General features: G+C 37.4%; 1 protein-coding gene across 4 annotated transcripts; it reads right to left on the reverse strand.

Annotated features, from left to right (window-relative positions):
• Positions 1-934: 934 nt before the first annotated feature.
• On the reverse strand, positions 935-14,975 carry LOC107730270 (zinc finger protein 280C-like). Of its 4 annotated transcripts, none has more exons than XM_016541051.1 (18): positions 14,873-14,975; positions 14,067-14,226; positions 13,761-13,981; positions 13,489-13,591; positions 12,717-12,950; positions 11,996-12,058; positions 11,824-11,909; positions 10,709-10,935; positions 8,454-8,611; positions 6,999-7,099; positions 6,777-6,923; positions 6,013-6,147; positions 5,710-5,921; positions 3,792-3,932; positions 3,650-3,712; positions 3,427-3,545; positions 3,309-3,336; positions 935-2,013 (listed from the first exon to the last, which is right to left on the reverse strand). In XM_016541051.1, exons 2-18 carry the CDS (start codon positions 14,224-14,226, stop codon positions 1,584-1,586), a joined length of 2,628 nt encoding a protein of 875 aa, XP_016396537.1. In that variant the 5' UTR covers positions 14,873-14,975; the 3' UTR covers positions 935-1,583. The 4 variants fall into 4 exon arrangements, with proteins under 4 accessions (XP_016396537.1, XP_016396540.1, XP_016396538.1 ...); XM_016541054.1 differs by having other exon boundaries at positions 12,011-12,058; positions 12,717-12,947; positions 14,873-14,974; XM_016541052.1 differs by having other exon boundaries at positions 12,717-12,947; positions 14,873-14,974.
• Between the last annotated feature and the right edge of the window lie 200 nt (positions 14,976-15,175).

The following is a 15,175-nucleotide window of genomic DNA, read 5'->3' on the forward strand; positions in this document are numbered from 1 at the left end:
TTTCAGCTTGCCAGGATAAGAGCATTGGTTATTCCCTCCTTTCTCAATTTTACTTAATTTATATATAAAAAATGTTTTATTTTTATTTTTTATTAAACACTGAACCCACTGTTTTCTGTAGCCTCCATTTAAAATATTACTATTAGGGCTTATCCTTTGTGGGTATTTTCACAGCGAAATTTAGTTTAGCACCCAGTAATTAATCAATTAAAAATTTTAATCGACTGACAGCCCTAATTACTATACATAATTTACATAAACCACATCATATTGAAATGGTCTACTCATTAAATCTGCTTAGTTTTCAGCATGATTTTCTATTCCTTCAACAACATATAGGCTACAAGTTTCAATGTTCCACTGTTGAAGCGCACTGTTCGGAGTTAATTCTGACAAATCTAGAACTACAAGGGCTAGCAAAGTAAGTCCTGTTTCTATTTATTAACTTTTTTTTTTTTATTGCTTTAAGTGAGTTTGAGATCTTTCTTTAAATATAAATACTGCACTACTTGTTTTGATATGCATGAATGTATTTTTATTTTATTACAATTTGTTTTAGGTGTGTGATAGTTGTGAAAAATTGTCATTTACCCTCGTGTCAAACGAAAACTGATTGCATTTCTTTCTACTGTGGAGCACTTAAAAAATACAAATTGAAAAGAAAAAATTACTGCAGACATTCACTGTAACGGTGTTTGTCAGAATCACTTAAACTTTTTGTTAACATGTTCTTTGAAAAGAACTTTTTGAAACAACCTATTGGCATAAACGAGTCTTCCCATCACTAGTTTACTGAACTACACAGAATGATACCACAAGAGGGTGCTCTTCACCAAATCAAGCTCTAAAGAGAAACATGACATTGTCTCCTGGACAAAGGCGGAGATATTTTTTGTGAATCGCCATCTATATTAAATAGCAGAACTCTAGTGAATATGTTATAAAAGTTTATTACTGATTAAGACAAATTAATGGGATTTCTACAATGCTTTCAATCTGAATATGAGAAATGATTCCCAATGCAGGATCCTATCCAGATAAAGTACATATAACAAAACACTAAACACAATCTAAAAAAAAATTATCAGGACGCATTTTATCATTCCTAAATACAGTATACTGAGAAACTGCTGAACTTGTTCATTATCCTTTGAAAACCACCACTTGAAAAGGCAGATGTGGGAATAAGCTCCAAGTTGGATACTGTTATGTCTCTGCTTTGTGATCATCTGTAGAGTCCAAACAGACACCACAAATGTGGACAGACGGACTTCAAAACAATCATAATAAGTATAGAAGAACATTCACATTGCTGCCTTTGCAACCCAATTTCAATCTAGAGGGCGCATCTTTGCAAACCTTACATAAGTACAGAAATAATGTACTCATATAGTATACGATTTTAAAGTCATGTTTTAGCACAGTATGCTTTCATTTAATTTTGGAGTCAGAAAAAGATCTCCTATTAATGTTTTTTTTTTTTAAACAAAAGGAGGGAGAGTGCGTCAGCGAGAAACTCTGCTGCTTCCAGAGTCTTGCGATGCTTTTAAGAGATCCTCGGTTCTGTTTGTGCCGGGTTGCAGTTAACCTTCCATCTCCACTTGGGAGTTCTCAGTGGCGTCGTTCTCAAGGACCTTGGATGGAGTGAGAGGTTCCAGTTGCGAGTCAGTGTTCATAGACTCTATTCCATCAGTCTTGCAAAGAAAATCAGAGGGAGTTACGCCACCTTCATCTGTGAGGGCAGAAAGGGGGCTGACGGGTGAGTGAGAGGGAAGGCTCTTGGGTGATTCCTCTACTGACACATCATTGGTTGCAGCCTCCACGGTGTCGTCCTTCACCTCGTCTGGTTCACATTTGTCAGCTCCAAGAACCTCTGACCCATCCTCCGTTATGTTTTCCTTGTTTGGTATAGCTTGTGCATCACTGATCTGAATGGGTTCGGTTTCATCTCTAGCCTCAGTATCAGGTTTAATGAGAAGGAGCTGCTTGGAGTTGGCGTGGGCCTCCATTGACCTGGATTATGAGGTGTAACAACAAGAGAAAAGCAAATAAAACATGAATAGAGTGACAAACAATGCTCCTTTAAGATTATAAGCTGTAAAAATCACCTGACTGATAAAAAATCTGAAACTGAAACTTGTGTGTTACAATAAAAAGGGTAACAACAACTGCTACAAAAAGGTCATATTTCACCTCAAAAGTCAGAAAAATATTTTGTATTAATACAATAAAAAATGTTTTACACTCATCAATTTTATAGCCTTATAACAATTACCGACATTTTCATTACTGCAGTGTGTTTGGAGTTTTTTTTTATTCCTATTCTTCTCAATGTTAAGTCTCAGTGTAGTCATTGCAACGAGAAAAATACACTTTAATTTTTGCTTATTTAAATCACTACATTAAAGACATTACAACACTACTACTATCATAATACGCACGTTTATTATTTCTTTTCTCTGCATTACAGAGATTTTATTTTTTGCATTATGGTAATAGGGGCAAGGAAAAACAATTATGTTTTGTTTTTGAGGGGAAAATCTTAATTTCATTAAATTCACACTGGCACTCAACTGACCAACATAAGTCCTAACAAACTAGACATGACAAAAAAAAATTTTTAAAAAAGACTCTGAAGATGTCCAAGTATGTAGTGATTCCTCCGTTTTGAATTGATTCTTTATGGGTTTTTTCAATAAGAAAGCAACAGAACAAACAATAATACAAATATTCTCCCACTTGCCTTTCACAGCAACTCGTGAGCTTTTCCTTGTGTTCCACATTAATAAGAATATGTTCTTCAGCCTTAATTAATGCAAAAACTCCTGTTTTAATTTAAGTAAGGTCTCCCGAATACCACTTAATAGGCATCCCAATTAAGACTAATGAAAAAAACAGAGATCATTTTTTATAATAAATGATATTTCCAAACAATTCATAGGTCAGAGGGTCTGTATTCACACCCGTTTCATCAGAAAAGGTAATTTGTCTCAATCAGGCAAGCTACACTTCCCAGTCTATTTTTACTCTCCTCTCTTCACAGCTCTAACCTCTACATTTAACAAAAATACAAATAAGCATATGGTGTCATTGTACACCAATACATCATGCGTTTGACAATGAGAGCATACCAGAAAGTAGAGAGCAACACCACGGATTTTTAAAACAGACACAAGCTTTCACAATTAACAACAATGGGATTTTTAAATGGCAAGAGAAAACCCTAACCTTTTATACAACTTAATTGCATGCAATAAATAACTGAAAACTCATAAATAGCAAAACAATTATACAAACAACTTTCATACCTGTTCATTTCTGATCCTCCATTGGTAACTTAAAAGAAATAAAAAATGTATGCAAGTAAGAAAATCTGACATCACAAAGAGAAAAATATTTTTGCAATGAGTTGGTTGGGCATCATACCTGGCTCCGTGATGACCTGGCAGGAGTGGTTTGGCCTGTTGAGCAAATGCTCGGTCATCTGGTCAGTGCCAGAAGCGTCTGCCAGGAAGTCACACTTGAGACACACCAGCGTTAGACTCCTTAAACAAAAGAAGAAACAATAACTTTCATTTTCTGCAAGTATCACACAAATAAACTCCTCTATCGCAGTTAACCATCACATACTAACTAGATCCAAACTTACCGCAAACCACGTGGAGGCTTCCTCACCTTCCCAAACCGTACTTTAGAAGAATTGCTGTGAAACCTGCAGATGAACAGAACACTATCTATAGATCTGATTAAATTCATTTGGAATTGTTCATCCATCCAAGTTTCCCCCTGACCTGAACATATGCTGTCTGAAGGCTTTCTGGCAACTCGATCTGAACTTGCATATATTGCATCTCAGCAATAAAGGATAATGAACATAAGGGTCCATAACCTCTGAGAGACACTCAACACACCTATTTCCTCCACTTGGAAGCCTGTGAAAAATAAACACTTGTTAATATAAAACAATAGGCTGTGACTCTTAACTTCTAATACAACACAATGCAACAGCTGAATCCTAAAGTATACTTGGATGTTACGTGTACGCTAGGCATGCATGCTGTGAATTTCATTAGGAGCATAGTATGTTCCTACTGTACAGACAAAGCCAGATTCTTCTAATCACGCATACTCTGTATGCTCAGCTCACACATGCACCTTTAATTATTTTGCACTAATTAGTTTAGGGCTGCAACGATTCTTCGACGTCATCGATTACGTCAATTATGAAAATACATCGACGCGTTGCAGCTTTAGCCACTCCCATTGCGCGAGCCTGCAGTTATCCCTACTTAAGACTGTTTTTCTGTCATGTTTAACAAAACAAGACTCTAAAGCAGAAGGTAAAGGCTAGTATGGCAACATCACTTCATAGAGTTGCGTTCATTTATTTAAAAGCGGGCTGTCAACTCAACTGTGCTAAAACTTCCCGGTGTTATGACACCATTTTTGATTCTGTCGCTCTAGTGTCCTGAATGCGGTTGTGACTTCAGCTGTTCATTCATACAGATATGTATTCAAGCAGATGTTTTAATCTACTGAATAAATAAAACATTTCAAGTCTCTCACCTCATCACTTCATAGAGTTGCGTTAATTTATTTAAAAGCGGGCGGTCAACTCAACTGTGCTAAAACTTCCCGGTGTTATGACACCATTTTTAATTCTGTCGCTCTAGTGTCCTGAATGCGGTTGTGACTTCAGCTGTTCATTCATACAGATATGTATTCAAGCAGATGTTTTAATCTACTGAATAAATAAAAAATTTCAAGTCTCTCACCTGTAAGCAACTGCTGTCAGTCCCAAACAGTAACTGTGAATGCAGCCATAATGTGCATTTCTATTGATTGAATTATATCACTGCCCTGTAATTCTTTTTCTTTCTTTCTTTCTTTTTCTTGTTATTTCTTTCTTGCTTTCTTTTTCCTTCTTTTTTTATTAATTATATATTGTTATTATTATTTCTTTCTTTTTCTCTTTTCTTGTTATTATTTTTCTTTATTTATTGTTATTATTTTCTTTCTTTCTTCATTTCAAGTCTCTCACCTGTAAGCAACTGCTGTCAATCCCAAACAGTAACTGTGAATGCAGCCATAATGTGCATTTCTATTGACTGAATTATATCACTGCCCTGTAATTCTTTTTCTTTCTTTCTTTCTTTCTTTTTCTTGTTATTATTATTTCTTTCTTGCTTTCTTTTTCCTTCTTTTTTATTAATTATATATTGTTATTATTATTTCTTTCTTTTTCTCTTTTCTTGTTATTATTTTTCTTTATTTATTGTTATTATTTTCTTTCTTTCTTTGTTGTTGTTATTATTATTTATTTTTTGTAAAGTATTAATTATGAGAAAACGTTTGAATAAAACATTAAAAGATTAATAGCAGATGTTACTGTTATTATTTATTGATAGTTTAACTAAAGAATTCATCAACTGATCAGAAAATAATTAATAGATTAATCGAAAAATAATCAATAGATTAGTCGACAATAAAAATAATCGTTAGCTGTAGCCCTAAATTAGTTGCCCCGGCCCACTGCTTCACATTCGAAAAAGAAACGGAAGACACCGAAGAACGATAACAACAAACTACTGAACACGGCGGCAACAACTACAGATTCCTGTGCTGATGAGCACTTGTGTGTTCAGTTGTACACATGCGCTAAGCGTTCGCATCAAAACTGAAGTATACTTTGGGCTTAAGAATCCTCACTTCAAACTTTTAAGCTCATTATTTTGGTTGCTTCGGTTCCAGCTGAATTGGTTTGTCGTCTTTGCCTTTCCTCCATTTACGTTTGGTTTGGTTGTGTTTGCTGCTATTCTAACAGGTTGTTTGGTCGTTTCAGGACTTGTGGGTATGATGTAGGCTTTGCTTGACGTTTCAGAACCCATTTGCGCACCAGAAACTGAGGCCCGAATCGTCACCTAAAATGGATTAAATAATGCTAATGAAAAGTTTAACTCAAATCATTTGTGATTGTATATTCTATTATATAGTTAATAACTACAAGCAGACCTTGGTTCCTGGAGGCAATCCTTCAAGTTTTCTAGGCTTCCTATAGGTTCGATGGAAGTGTGTCTTGTGTTCTACTTTTTCCTTATAGGTGAGGAAATTTAGACGGCACTTTCCACACCTTTGAATCCCTTTTTTCTAGAAAAAGCAAAAAAATAAAAAATACATAACATACAAAGTTAAGTCACAAGTTACATTTAACAATTCAATTGTGCATTTAATTTTGATGTTTATTAATATCATTGCTAAAAAAATCTATAAAATATAATTTTTTTAATATAATTTTATATAATCTTTTTTTATACTGGAATATGCCATGAACTTGGCGGTCTCTAATCCGCATCATTCCACCACCACATGCACTATTGTTTTTGTTACAAATCTTGCTGTTGGCCGATATGACTCGTGGTTAATCTGGTTTGCTGTTGCCAGGGAGAAGCCCATAAGGAGTAACCAGGGAAGGTGAATAGAGTAAGCCGCCACTGTCAGCCTGTTATATATTGCACCAAGGTGTTCGGCAGACAACCAAATCAATCCAACCTTAGAGTGAGAGCCAATGGGGCAGCACACAAATGAGTTGCACATTGTGCTGACTTCAGATCAGTGAAGTCTCAAGCTCCAAATCCACAGACAAAGAGACAGATGATGTCTTATCCAAGAACATGTCAAAAAGACTTATGTACACAGTCTTTGGTTTAAATTAGTAAGCAAGAAGTAGGCAATAAATCCATTTCCAAATGGAAACACACACAAGGTAATACACTCACTTGATGTCTCATGTAGTGTTGCATGTACATATGGCCACTGCGAAGGACTTTCAGGCAAAAGGGACAAAGCAGGTCTTTAGTGTTTTCATGAACTGTGCGGAAATGGTTATCCACATCAGAGAAGAAGGAGGACCTGTAGTTGCAAACCTTTAAGAGAGCAAAAACAAAGTGAGAACCACGTATTTGAAATACAAATTACACAGAGCAACGATTAAGTTTTACCTGACAGGCATAGGGCATCTCTCCAGGTTTGTGATTGTCCCTCATGTGCTCCAGAAGCACTTGCTCCGTCTCAAAAGCCAATTCACATATTTTACAGTTGGCTGGGGAAAGAAAAGATAACAATATACTTATAATATATCTAAACCATCAACTTATTCCCCTCTGGTGAAATATTCTCATTCCAATTACAAAATCACTGACTATTTTTACATAACCTCAAATCCTGTAGGAAACTTCCTACTTTAGTTAGAAAAATCACAATTATGATGTGATGGGCCACTTTTGCGGCTTGAGGCCTGTTCACACGAAGGATAATACAATTTTAATACCGGGAGAATAGCCATATCACAATTATAACAATGACAGAGTAATGATATTGTTGGAATCACCTTCAGAACCATTTTTTAAATCTGATGTAGAATAAAAACACTGATAGCCAATGAGAATCCACCTGACTTTAAAAAGCTTGATAATTCAAAGCGGAAGATGACAAACTAATAACAAACATTGGTGTTGACACTAGAGGTCTTCATGGGTCCACTTGGATCTGAAAACCCAAGGTCCGACCCGAGAGGGTTCAGGTCCAAAACTTCTACGAGTGCCTCGAACACGGGTCAGGTTCGGTATTAGCAGCCTCGGGTCCTTTAAAATAAATGCCCTTTTTCCAAATGGACCCGATAGGACCCGATAAGACCCGAATTCTTTTAAACCATCCCGGATGCGAACTTGCGCATTCGTGTTAAGTGCATTTTTAAGAAACGCGCATATAAAAGGAACAAACGTTTGCAACCTCGCACACAGAAATTCATCTTATGGATATGAGATCCATCAGGAAAAGCCACTCGCTTTATTACGTTGCGTGTTCATGCAGGGCTTTTCTTTTTTATGCAGAAGCCCTTCACTGGAGATGAGGTAAATTACGTTGTTAAATCCATAATTTATTAGGCTATCCATTTAATTTTTATCAAACTATCATGTTTATATTTCAAACGCACTGGTTACAATTGAAAGCCGAACTCAGAAATAACATTAATCCAACAAGCAGGAAAAATATAAAGTAGGCCTAATAATAAATAAGTAAATAAATAAACGAAAGTAATGGAGCAGCAGCCAAATCAGTCAGCAGGACAGCGGGATTTTTCCTGACTGCAGGGCTGCAGGCTGTGCACACGTCAATGTTTACATTCGGGTCCAGTCGGGTTTGAAAATAAATGCCATTGGGTCGGGTCGAACTTGGGTCTTACTTCATCGGGTCCGTCTCGGGTCGGGTCTTTCTTTTGAAAAAATGTATTTATGCACGTCGGATTCGGGTAAGACGTGATTTGGGTCGGGTATGGATTTTAGGACCCGAGAAGACTTCTAGTTGACACTAATATTGTTGTAAGGCCTTTATTCTGGCCAAGAACCACCTACTCCAAAAGGAAAAGACCCTGTGACTGAAATGTAGTGACTTACTGGTGGACTCGAAGGGACTGTGGGCACTCTCTATGTGACACTGCAGTTGAAAAGGAGTTGAATACTGTCGGTAACAATGTTGACATGTAGTGTGACTCTCCCAGCTCTCGCTGTTCTGCTTCTCCAACTCCAGGTGATGTTTCATGTGGTTCATGAACCTGATTGAAAGGAAAACGAACAGAGGGATGAGGAAGAGCAAAGGATGGCATTACTACAACTAGCTGATTTCAGCTGTAGTCTTAATTTACATGGTCATTGAAGAATAAGAGGGCCACATCTAATAATAATAATGAGTTTAATTTATATAGCTTTGCTTTTTATTTGAATGTGTGAGACGATATAGAGCCTCGGCCATCTCTCGGCAAGTGGGTGTTACTGTTAACAGCCGCAGCGACCAACTCAATGCTAAATTATTAACCTTGTCGATTCTGACTACTTCTGACATGCTTAAAATGATCACTCACAGTGGGGCAGACTCTTGTGGCATTGGCAATGACCCCAAAATTTTACTCCGAAAAATGCTAATTGTTATAGATGGTGACTGTGTAAGGGATCTCTCCTTAAATGACTCATAAAATAAGAAAATAACGTTCTCACTGAAGCTTCAGCAAGCCCTGAAAGGATTGATAAACAATCACACACATTAACAGAGTCAAGAAACTCAATGAAATGAAACCCAATGAACATACAATGTTTATGTTCGTGCAGCACTCATGCACCTATTTTGGCAAGTTTCATGTGACAGATGATTGGAGAGAAGTGTCAGAGTCATTAAGTCTGTCACCTCTTATCTATTCTGTGTGTGTGTGTAGAGATTTCTGCAAAAAACAGTCAGTAGGTGTGACACTCACAACCAAAAAGTCAGCTTGTGGTGAGAGTGAGAAGGCATTGGGTACACCTGCAACATGCGACATTAATGATACTCTTTAAGGTAAATGCTCTGCTCCACAAACAGCTGCCGTCTTGGGAGAACTCAGTCTGACACAAGCGGGACCGCCGTTGACAAATGTGTGACAACTAAACAGGAAAGCCTTTGATGTGCGAGGAAGTGAATGTCAAACAGATGTGCAACATTCAAACAGGTAAACCACTACAAAGTGTCAGCTCTCTCAGGAGTGGAGTTTCCTTTTGCTTTTCAAAAGGCACCTAAAAATAGACACATAACATCCTTTGAGAATCACGCAGTTTCAGATGTTGCAACCGAACTTCACATCCTATTTTTGAAACGGGTCATACTCCAGCTTTGTCTATAGATTATACTGGATTTTCAAGATACAAATGAGCAGTACATGAACTATCAACTCATCATAAACCGTAATTCATCAAAGACGTCTGAAGGGAAGGGAAAATGCCAAAGTTAAAGTAGCTAATGTTCAGCGTCCTTTGGGAATACAAAATAAAACTCCTGCGCAGTTAAATATAATTAGCCAAATTACAAACACACGCCATTAAAAGTCACCTTTGAACAGTGCAAGGCCTGTGCGTGTGTACTCAAGAAGTGTTTGAGCTCCCAAGGGTTTTCAAGAGATAAATTAGCAAATATTCTACTTAAAGTTCATGTTCTAACTGTGCATAATAGCCATTATAATACCAGCAATTATACTGCGCTGCTTCTTTGTTTAATGATGTGATGCGCAGGCTCTGCCTCACCTGCCATTGGTGCCCTGACATTGAGCGGCCAATTTTTCAGTCAGCACGTTCTGCAACCTCAGCTCCCCTAACAGGGATTTTTATGCGGCTGAACTGTGACCCCCGCCGCCAGAACTTGGGAGTGCGCTGCAAACGCGCCTCCCCATTAAAAGGAGCTTACTGAGGCTTTTCTCACGCCGTAGTGGAGTAAAGTTATTTAATCACAGGAACAGTTCTTATAGCAGCCAAACTACCCTTCATTATTCATCTGGGGCCCCTAGAGGGAACGGGGGTCTGAGGGGAAATCCAGTGATGGGGTCTCTCTTTCTCTAACTATTGCTTTCTCCATCTCTGGGCTCCTGTAGCTAATGGCTCTCATGAGCAATGTTCCATCTAAACCGCATGCGTGATGTTGCTCCCTCACAGACCAAAAGAATTATACAAAAAAGCAGACTTAAATGACTGGGACTGTTTGAATCGTTTTCATTCGTGACAAACTAAATTGCAGCTACCCTGACTAAGGTCTATAGAGCTTCAACCACCTCTGCACCTGGCTGATTAAAGATGGTACTTCAAAAAATGTGTAACCTAATAGGTTTTTGCATAACTAACACTCCAAAAAATACCTGATATTGTTCTTGAGCATTTTTAAACAGCTGTTGCACTTGAAGGTGGTGTTGGACTTGAATTTGGGAATCAGAGATGGATCCCCTTCACATTTCCCATAGTAGAAGTCTGAAACCAGCATGATGAGTTTGCCTTTGTCAGACTCATAGACTTTAGGTGCACTGGCTTGTTTGTCAGGCTTCGATGTTGAGGGGAACACAGAGTCTAATAATTCAGGGCAGCACAGCTGAAGAAGAAGAGAAAAAAAAGCATCATAACATCTCAATAATGCTTTTCAGCTGAGGAATCAAAGTATATCTGTCTCTACATCAGGAGGTGGCAGCATTTTTAAAATGAAGTGCCATTTTTAATTTTCGAGTTAGTCAGTCAATCATCAGAGGCTCAAACAAACAAACTCTTTTTACCACTTTACCAAAATTCTGTTTAGCACAGTTGATGTGCTCTATGTATGTACGTTGTCAATGTTTATATGTTAATAAATGCCTATATTAAATCTGTTCATCATAAAGTGATCACTCATTGGAAGACATGGATTAAACTGCTCAATTTGTATGGATTACTTTTACAATGTCTTTATGAACTTTTTGTAGTATGAAAATTTTGGTTGTGTACATTCAACAGATGGAGAAAAAAAACGATGGGAATATTTTAAAAAGATCTTTATTTATGGTCCAAAGATTTACGCAAGTTTTATGAGTTTAGAAAGACATGAGGCTGAACAATTGATTACAGAATTTTCATTTTTGGCTAAATTATCCCTTTAAGAAAATGTCTTATTCTTTGTTTAAAACACTGCACAAGGTGACATCTCATTTAAGCAGTGAGTTATTCCATGAGCTACAAAAATGCAGTTACATATAGTAAAAAAAGCAGACCAGACTACATAACCAGAGTGCATGAGTGGCACTGCCGTTTACTTGGTTCAGTTGGAGTGTTTGCTTGGCTTTCCACACAGCTCATAACTACATAAAACAAGCTGCAGGACGATGAAGACAATGACACTCTACTGATGTAATAACCATCTATGTTAATCTTGAGATTTAACGCTGCCTGACTGCATTCAATAAAGCTGTTGCTAACACAGGAAACAAAAAAGAAAGTAAAACATACCAACCTTCATATGATTTTTTAAAGGCTGAAAGCCAAACACATTCTGACACCTGGGACATTTCTTTTTGAAGGGGAAATCATTATCTCCAGCTGTCAAAGAAGGAAAAAAAGATTAAAAGCTGAACAGAGATTGTTGCTTCTGGAAATTCTACAATACATATTGGACAAAAACCTACCCATGTCAAGCTTACCTCCTTTGGACCCACTGTTGCTTGTGTCATTTATCATTGTGCCATTATCTGTGGGCCATAAAAAGAAACATCCCATCAAGTCTTCATCTTCAAAGAAAAAACCTTTTTAAAAAGTTTTCGCAAACACAACCTTCACACCTTTCAGAAAAGCAAGAGGGGCCTTGGGATTTTGGTGTATTTTTGCAATATTTTTTTTTTATTGTAGCTTAGTACATGGACAGCCCTCTACGAACACCTTGGCAATTGAATCGCCATTGGCTAGTAAATTTTTTTGTTTACTCGCCAGACTGATAAATATATACATACACATATACATATATACACACATATCACACACTGGCGAGTAAAATCTGAGAATTTATTAGCAATTGGCTAATATTAGACATCATTTAGTCGCCAGAGTGAAGATTTAGACGCATATGCGGGTGATTTACTCGCAATGTAGAGGGTTGATGGACAACAAATAAATCCAGTTTTGTTGCTATGTCATGTCTAATTGCAGTTGCTCAATCATCCAAAAATTATGGTGGGTGGGTGTGTGGGTGGCAACCATAATCTGGCAGGATAGTGGGTGGGTGGTAATTTCAAATTCAAACCTTGGTTATAATCCTTTCACTTCATCAAATAACACTAAACTAGAAAATAGGTCTACTGGTAAAAGTAGTGGATACACTGTTATTGCTTATCCATCCACACACAGGCTTACCTTTGCTGTTCATAGTTTGCAGGGATAAAGTTTTTTGTTTAGCTAGTGTTGCTGGAACGATGCCTGTTGTGTTTTGAGATCCTGAAGTAGCGTGGGACTGAGAAGAAAGGTTAGCTGGGGCTCGTACATTGGACAAGGTCACCACATTGTCCTGGATATGCTGCACTTGAGGCCTGTGAATGACCCCCAGCTTTGGTGTGATGGTGACTTGCGGCAATATCTGCTGACCTGCTGCTTGAGAAACAAACACAAAGTAATGAAGAACTCACATACTAATTCACTAATTAGCATACACTACCACTCATATTTTTTTAAAATAAGAATAAGAACATTTATAAGAAATTATTACTTATTTAACAGACACAATAAACAAATCAAAAAAGGGACTGCAAAAATATCTGTAATTTTACAACAAAAAACAAAGTCTACTTCAGATAAATGCTACTCTTTTTAGTCATCAAAAATCATGAAAAATGTATCACGATTTCCACAAAATATTAAGCACCACTGTTTTCAACAATGATGATAGTAATAAGAAAAGCTTCTTGAGCAGCAAATCAGACTATTAGAATGATTTCTGCAAGAACATGTGACACTGGAGAAATGTCTGCTGAAAATTCAGCTTTGCCGTCACAAAAATAAAGTACATTTTAAAATATATTTCAATAAAAAAAGTTATGTTAAAATGCAATAATCTTGCTGTTTTGACTGTATTTTTCATCATATAAATGTCTTTCAAAACCATTTAAAAATCTCACAGACACATTTATACCTGGCACAACCGTGAGAGTGGTTCCTAGTGGATACTGTGACCCCAAAGCGCTGATGAACGAGGTGCTGCTGTTGAGATTCTGTGGTGATGCCACAATGTAACCCTGGTGAAACAATAAAGATTCAGTACCCTCATCAAATTCGGCCTATGAACAGACACATTAATAAATCTAAATTGAATTCATGCATGTTTATTATGACTAATGTAAAATGTAACCCGAGTGGGAAGAAGCACAGATTTAACCTGAGAAAGTCGAAGAAAAGTGAAGTTACCTGATTGTTAATAATGATGGGTTGAGGGGCTGTTTGAGGTCCTAGAGTTGTGTTAATAGGGATGAGGATGGGATTTGAAGGGGCAGCACCTCTGACCATGATTGTAGGACCTATAGCAACACTTGCGGGGTTCGGCGGAGCTTGCGGAGGCTTTTGTGATGATGCCAACATTGAGGGTTTTTGAACCGGGACATTTCGCTGGTTCTGTTGGTTAACAGCACCTGAAGATCACAAGAAACAATGAGCAAACAATCTTAAGTACAGGACCAGAAGAGTAGTGACGGTGTGCCCAAAAGAGAGTCATACCTTGTCTTGTGTTGGCCGCAGGCTTGGAGCTACAGATTTCACCGACAAATATTGGTTCATCATCATCGTCATCTTCAAGATCTATCAGATTGATTTCTGGAATTGTCTTCTGCCACGGCTCCAACTCCTCCTCTTCACACTCCATAAACAGCTCAGACATCTAAAAGAAAACCAAAGATATCAGCGCAAGGCTATGTGGTTAATGAAATTATACCAACATTCCACAAATTACATCATAATCTGGGTTTAGACATACCAGCACAATTACACCTCAATGAAAGCTAGCTAAAGCTTGAGACTCCATCAAAACTAAGGAGCTATATAGATCACTGTAATGCCACAAAACAAGTTTTGTGTTAGAACCAAATTATCTTTGCGTCCCACAGGGAAAAATATATCCAGACTTATTAATGTTAAGATTAAAAGCCCAACTATTGTGATGCAAAACCCGTGATCCACCTCTAGCAGACACGAGATTGTTACTGCGGACACAGACCGGCTAATATGCTAACTCAGATTCCCACCATTTACTCCTAGCTAATACGTAGAATCAAAATGCAGTCATGAAAGAAGTGCATAAATGCTAAGAAATCAGAAGCATTCATACAGCGACGTAGATCTAGCACATTATTCCGAAATCCATTAGCAGGCAGGTCGGCTCTGTCTGGATGCTAACATGCTAAAAAGCAAGAAAAATAGCAAGCGGCTGCAGAGAAACGGCAAATCACACAATAAATCTAAATTGGCTTTGTTATGATAACACATAAGCAAACATTTCGGATTAAAAAAGCGAAACTCAGTTTTACCTTTTAAAATCTCGGATTATTTACAAACAACATCAGTGTTGATTCAGACACGCTCACAGCGGAATGAAGCGCGGAGGCTCATGGGAAATCAGAGGGGTTATTGTTGAGACGAGAACCTCACGTCTCTCACAGAAGAACCAAGACTTATTTTGTTTTTAACACTTTAAAAAGTCCCAGTTTTGGACAACATTTAAATAATAGCATAAAGTAATTGTCAGCAGAGAAGAAAATAAACTAATTATAACGAATACATTATGAGCCAGACAATAAAAACTAGGTCAAAACAAAGACAAACGCGCCGTC

The sequence above is a fragment of the Sinocyclocheilus rhinocerous genome, unplaced genomic scaffold (assembly GCF_001515625.1).
Source record: "Sinocyclocheilus rhinocerous isolate Xijiao unplaced genomic scaffold, SAMN03320098_v1.1 scaffold368, whole genome shotgun sequence".
NCBI lineage: Eukaryota > Metazoa > Chordata > Actinopteri > Cypriniformes > Cyprinidae > Sinocyclocheilus > Sinocyclocheilus rhinocerous.

Coding starts and splice junctions, on each gene's coding strand:
- LOC107730270 (XM_016541051.1), bottom strand. CDS start 14,226: ATGTCTGAGCTGTTTATGGAGTGTGAAGAGGAGGAGTTGGAGCCGTGG. Junction 12,059..12,716: donor GCAAACTATGAACAGCAAAG/GTAAGCCTGTGT, acceptor TATGGCCCACAG/ATAATGGCACAATGATAAAT. Junction 5,922..6,012: donor GATTGCCTCCAGGAACCAAG/GTCTGCTTGTAG, acceptor AATCCATTTTAG/GTGACGATTCGGGCCTCAGT.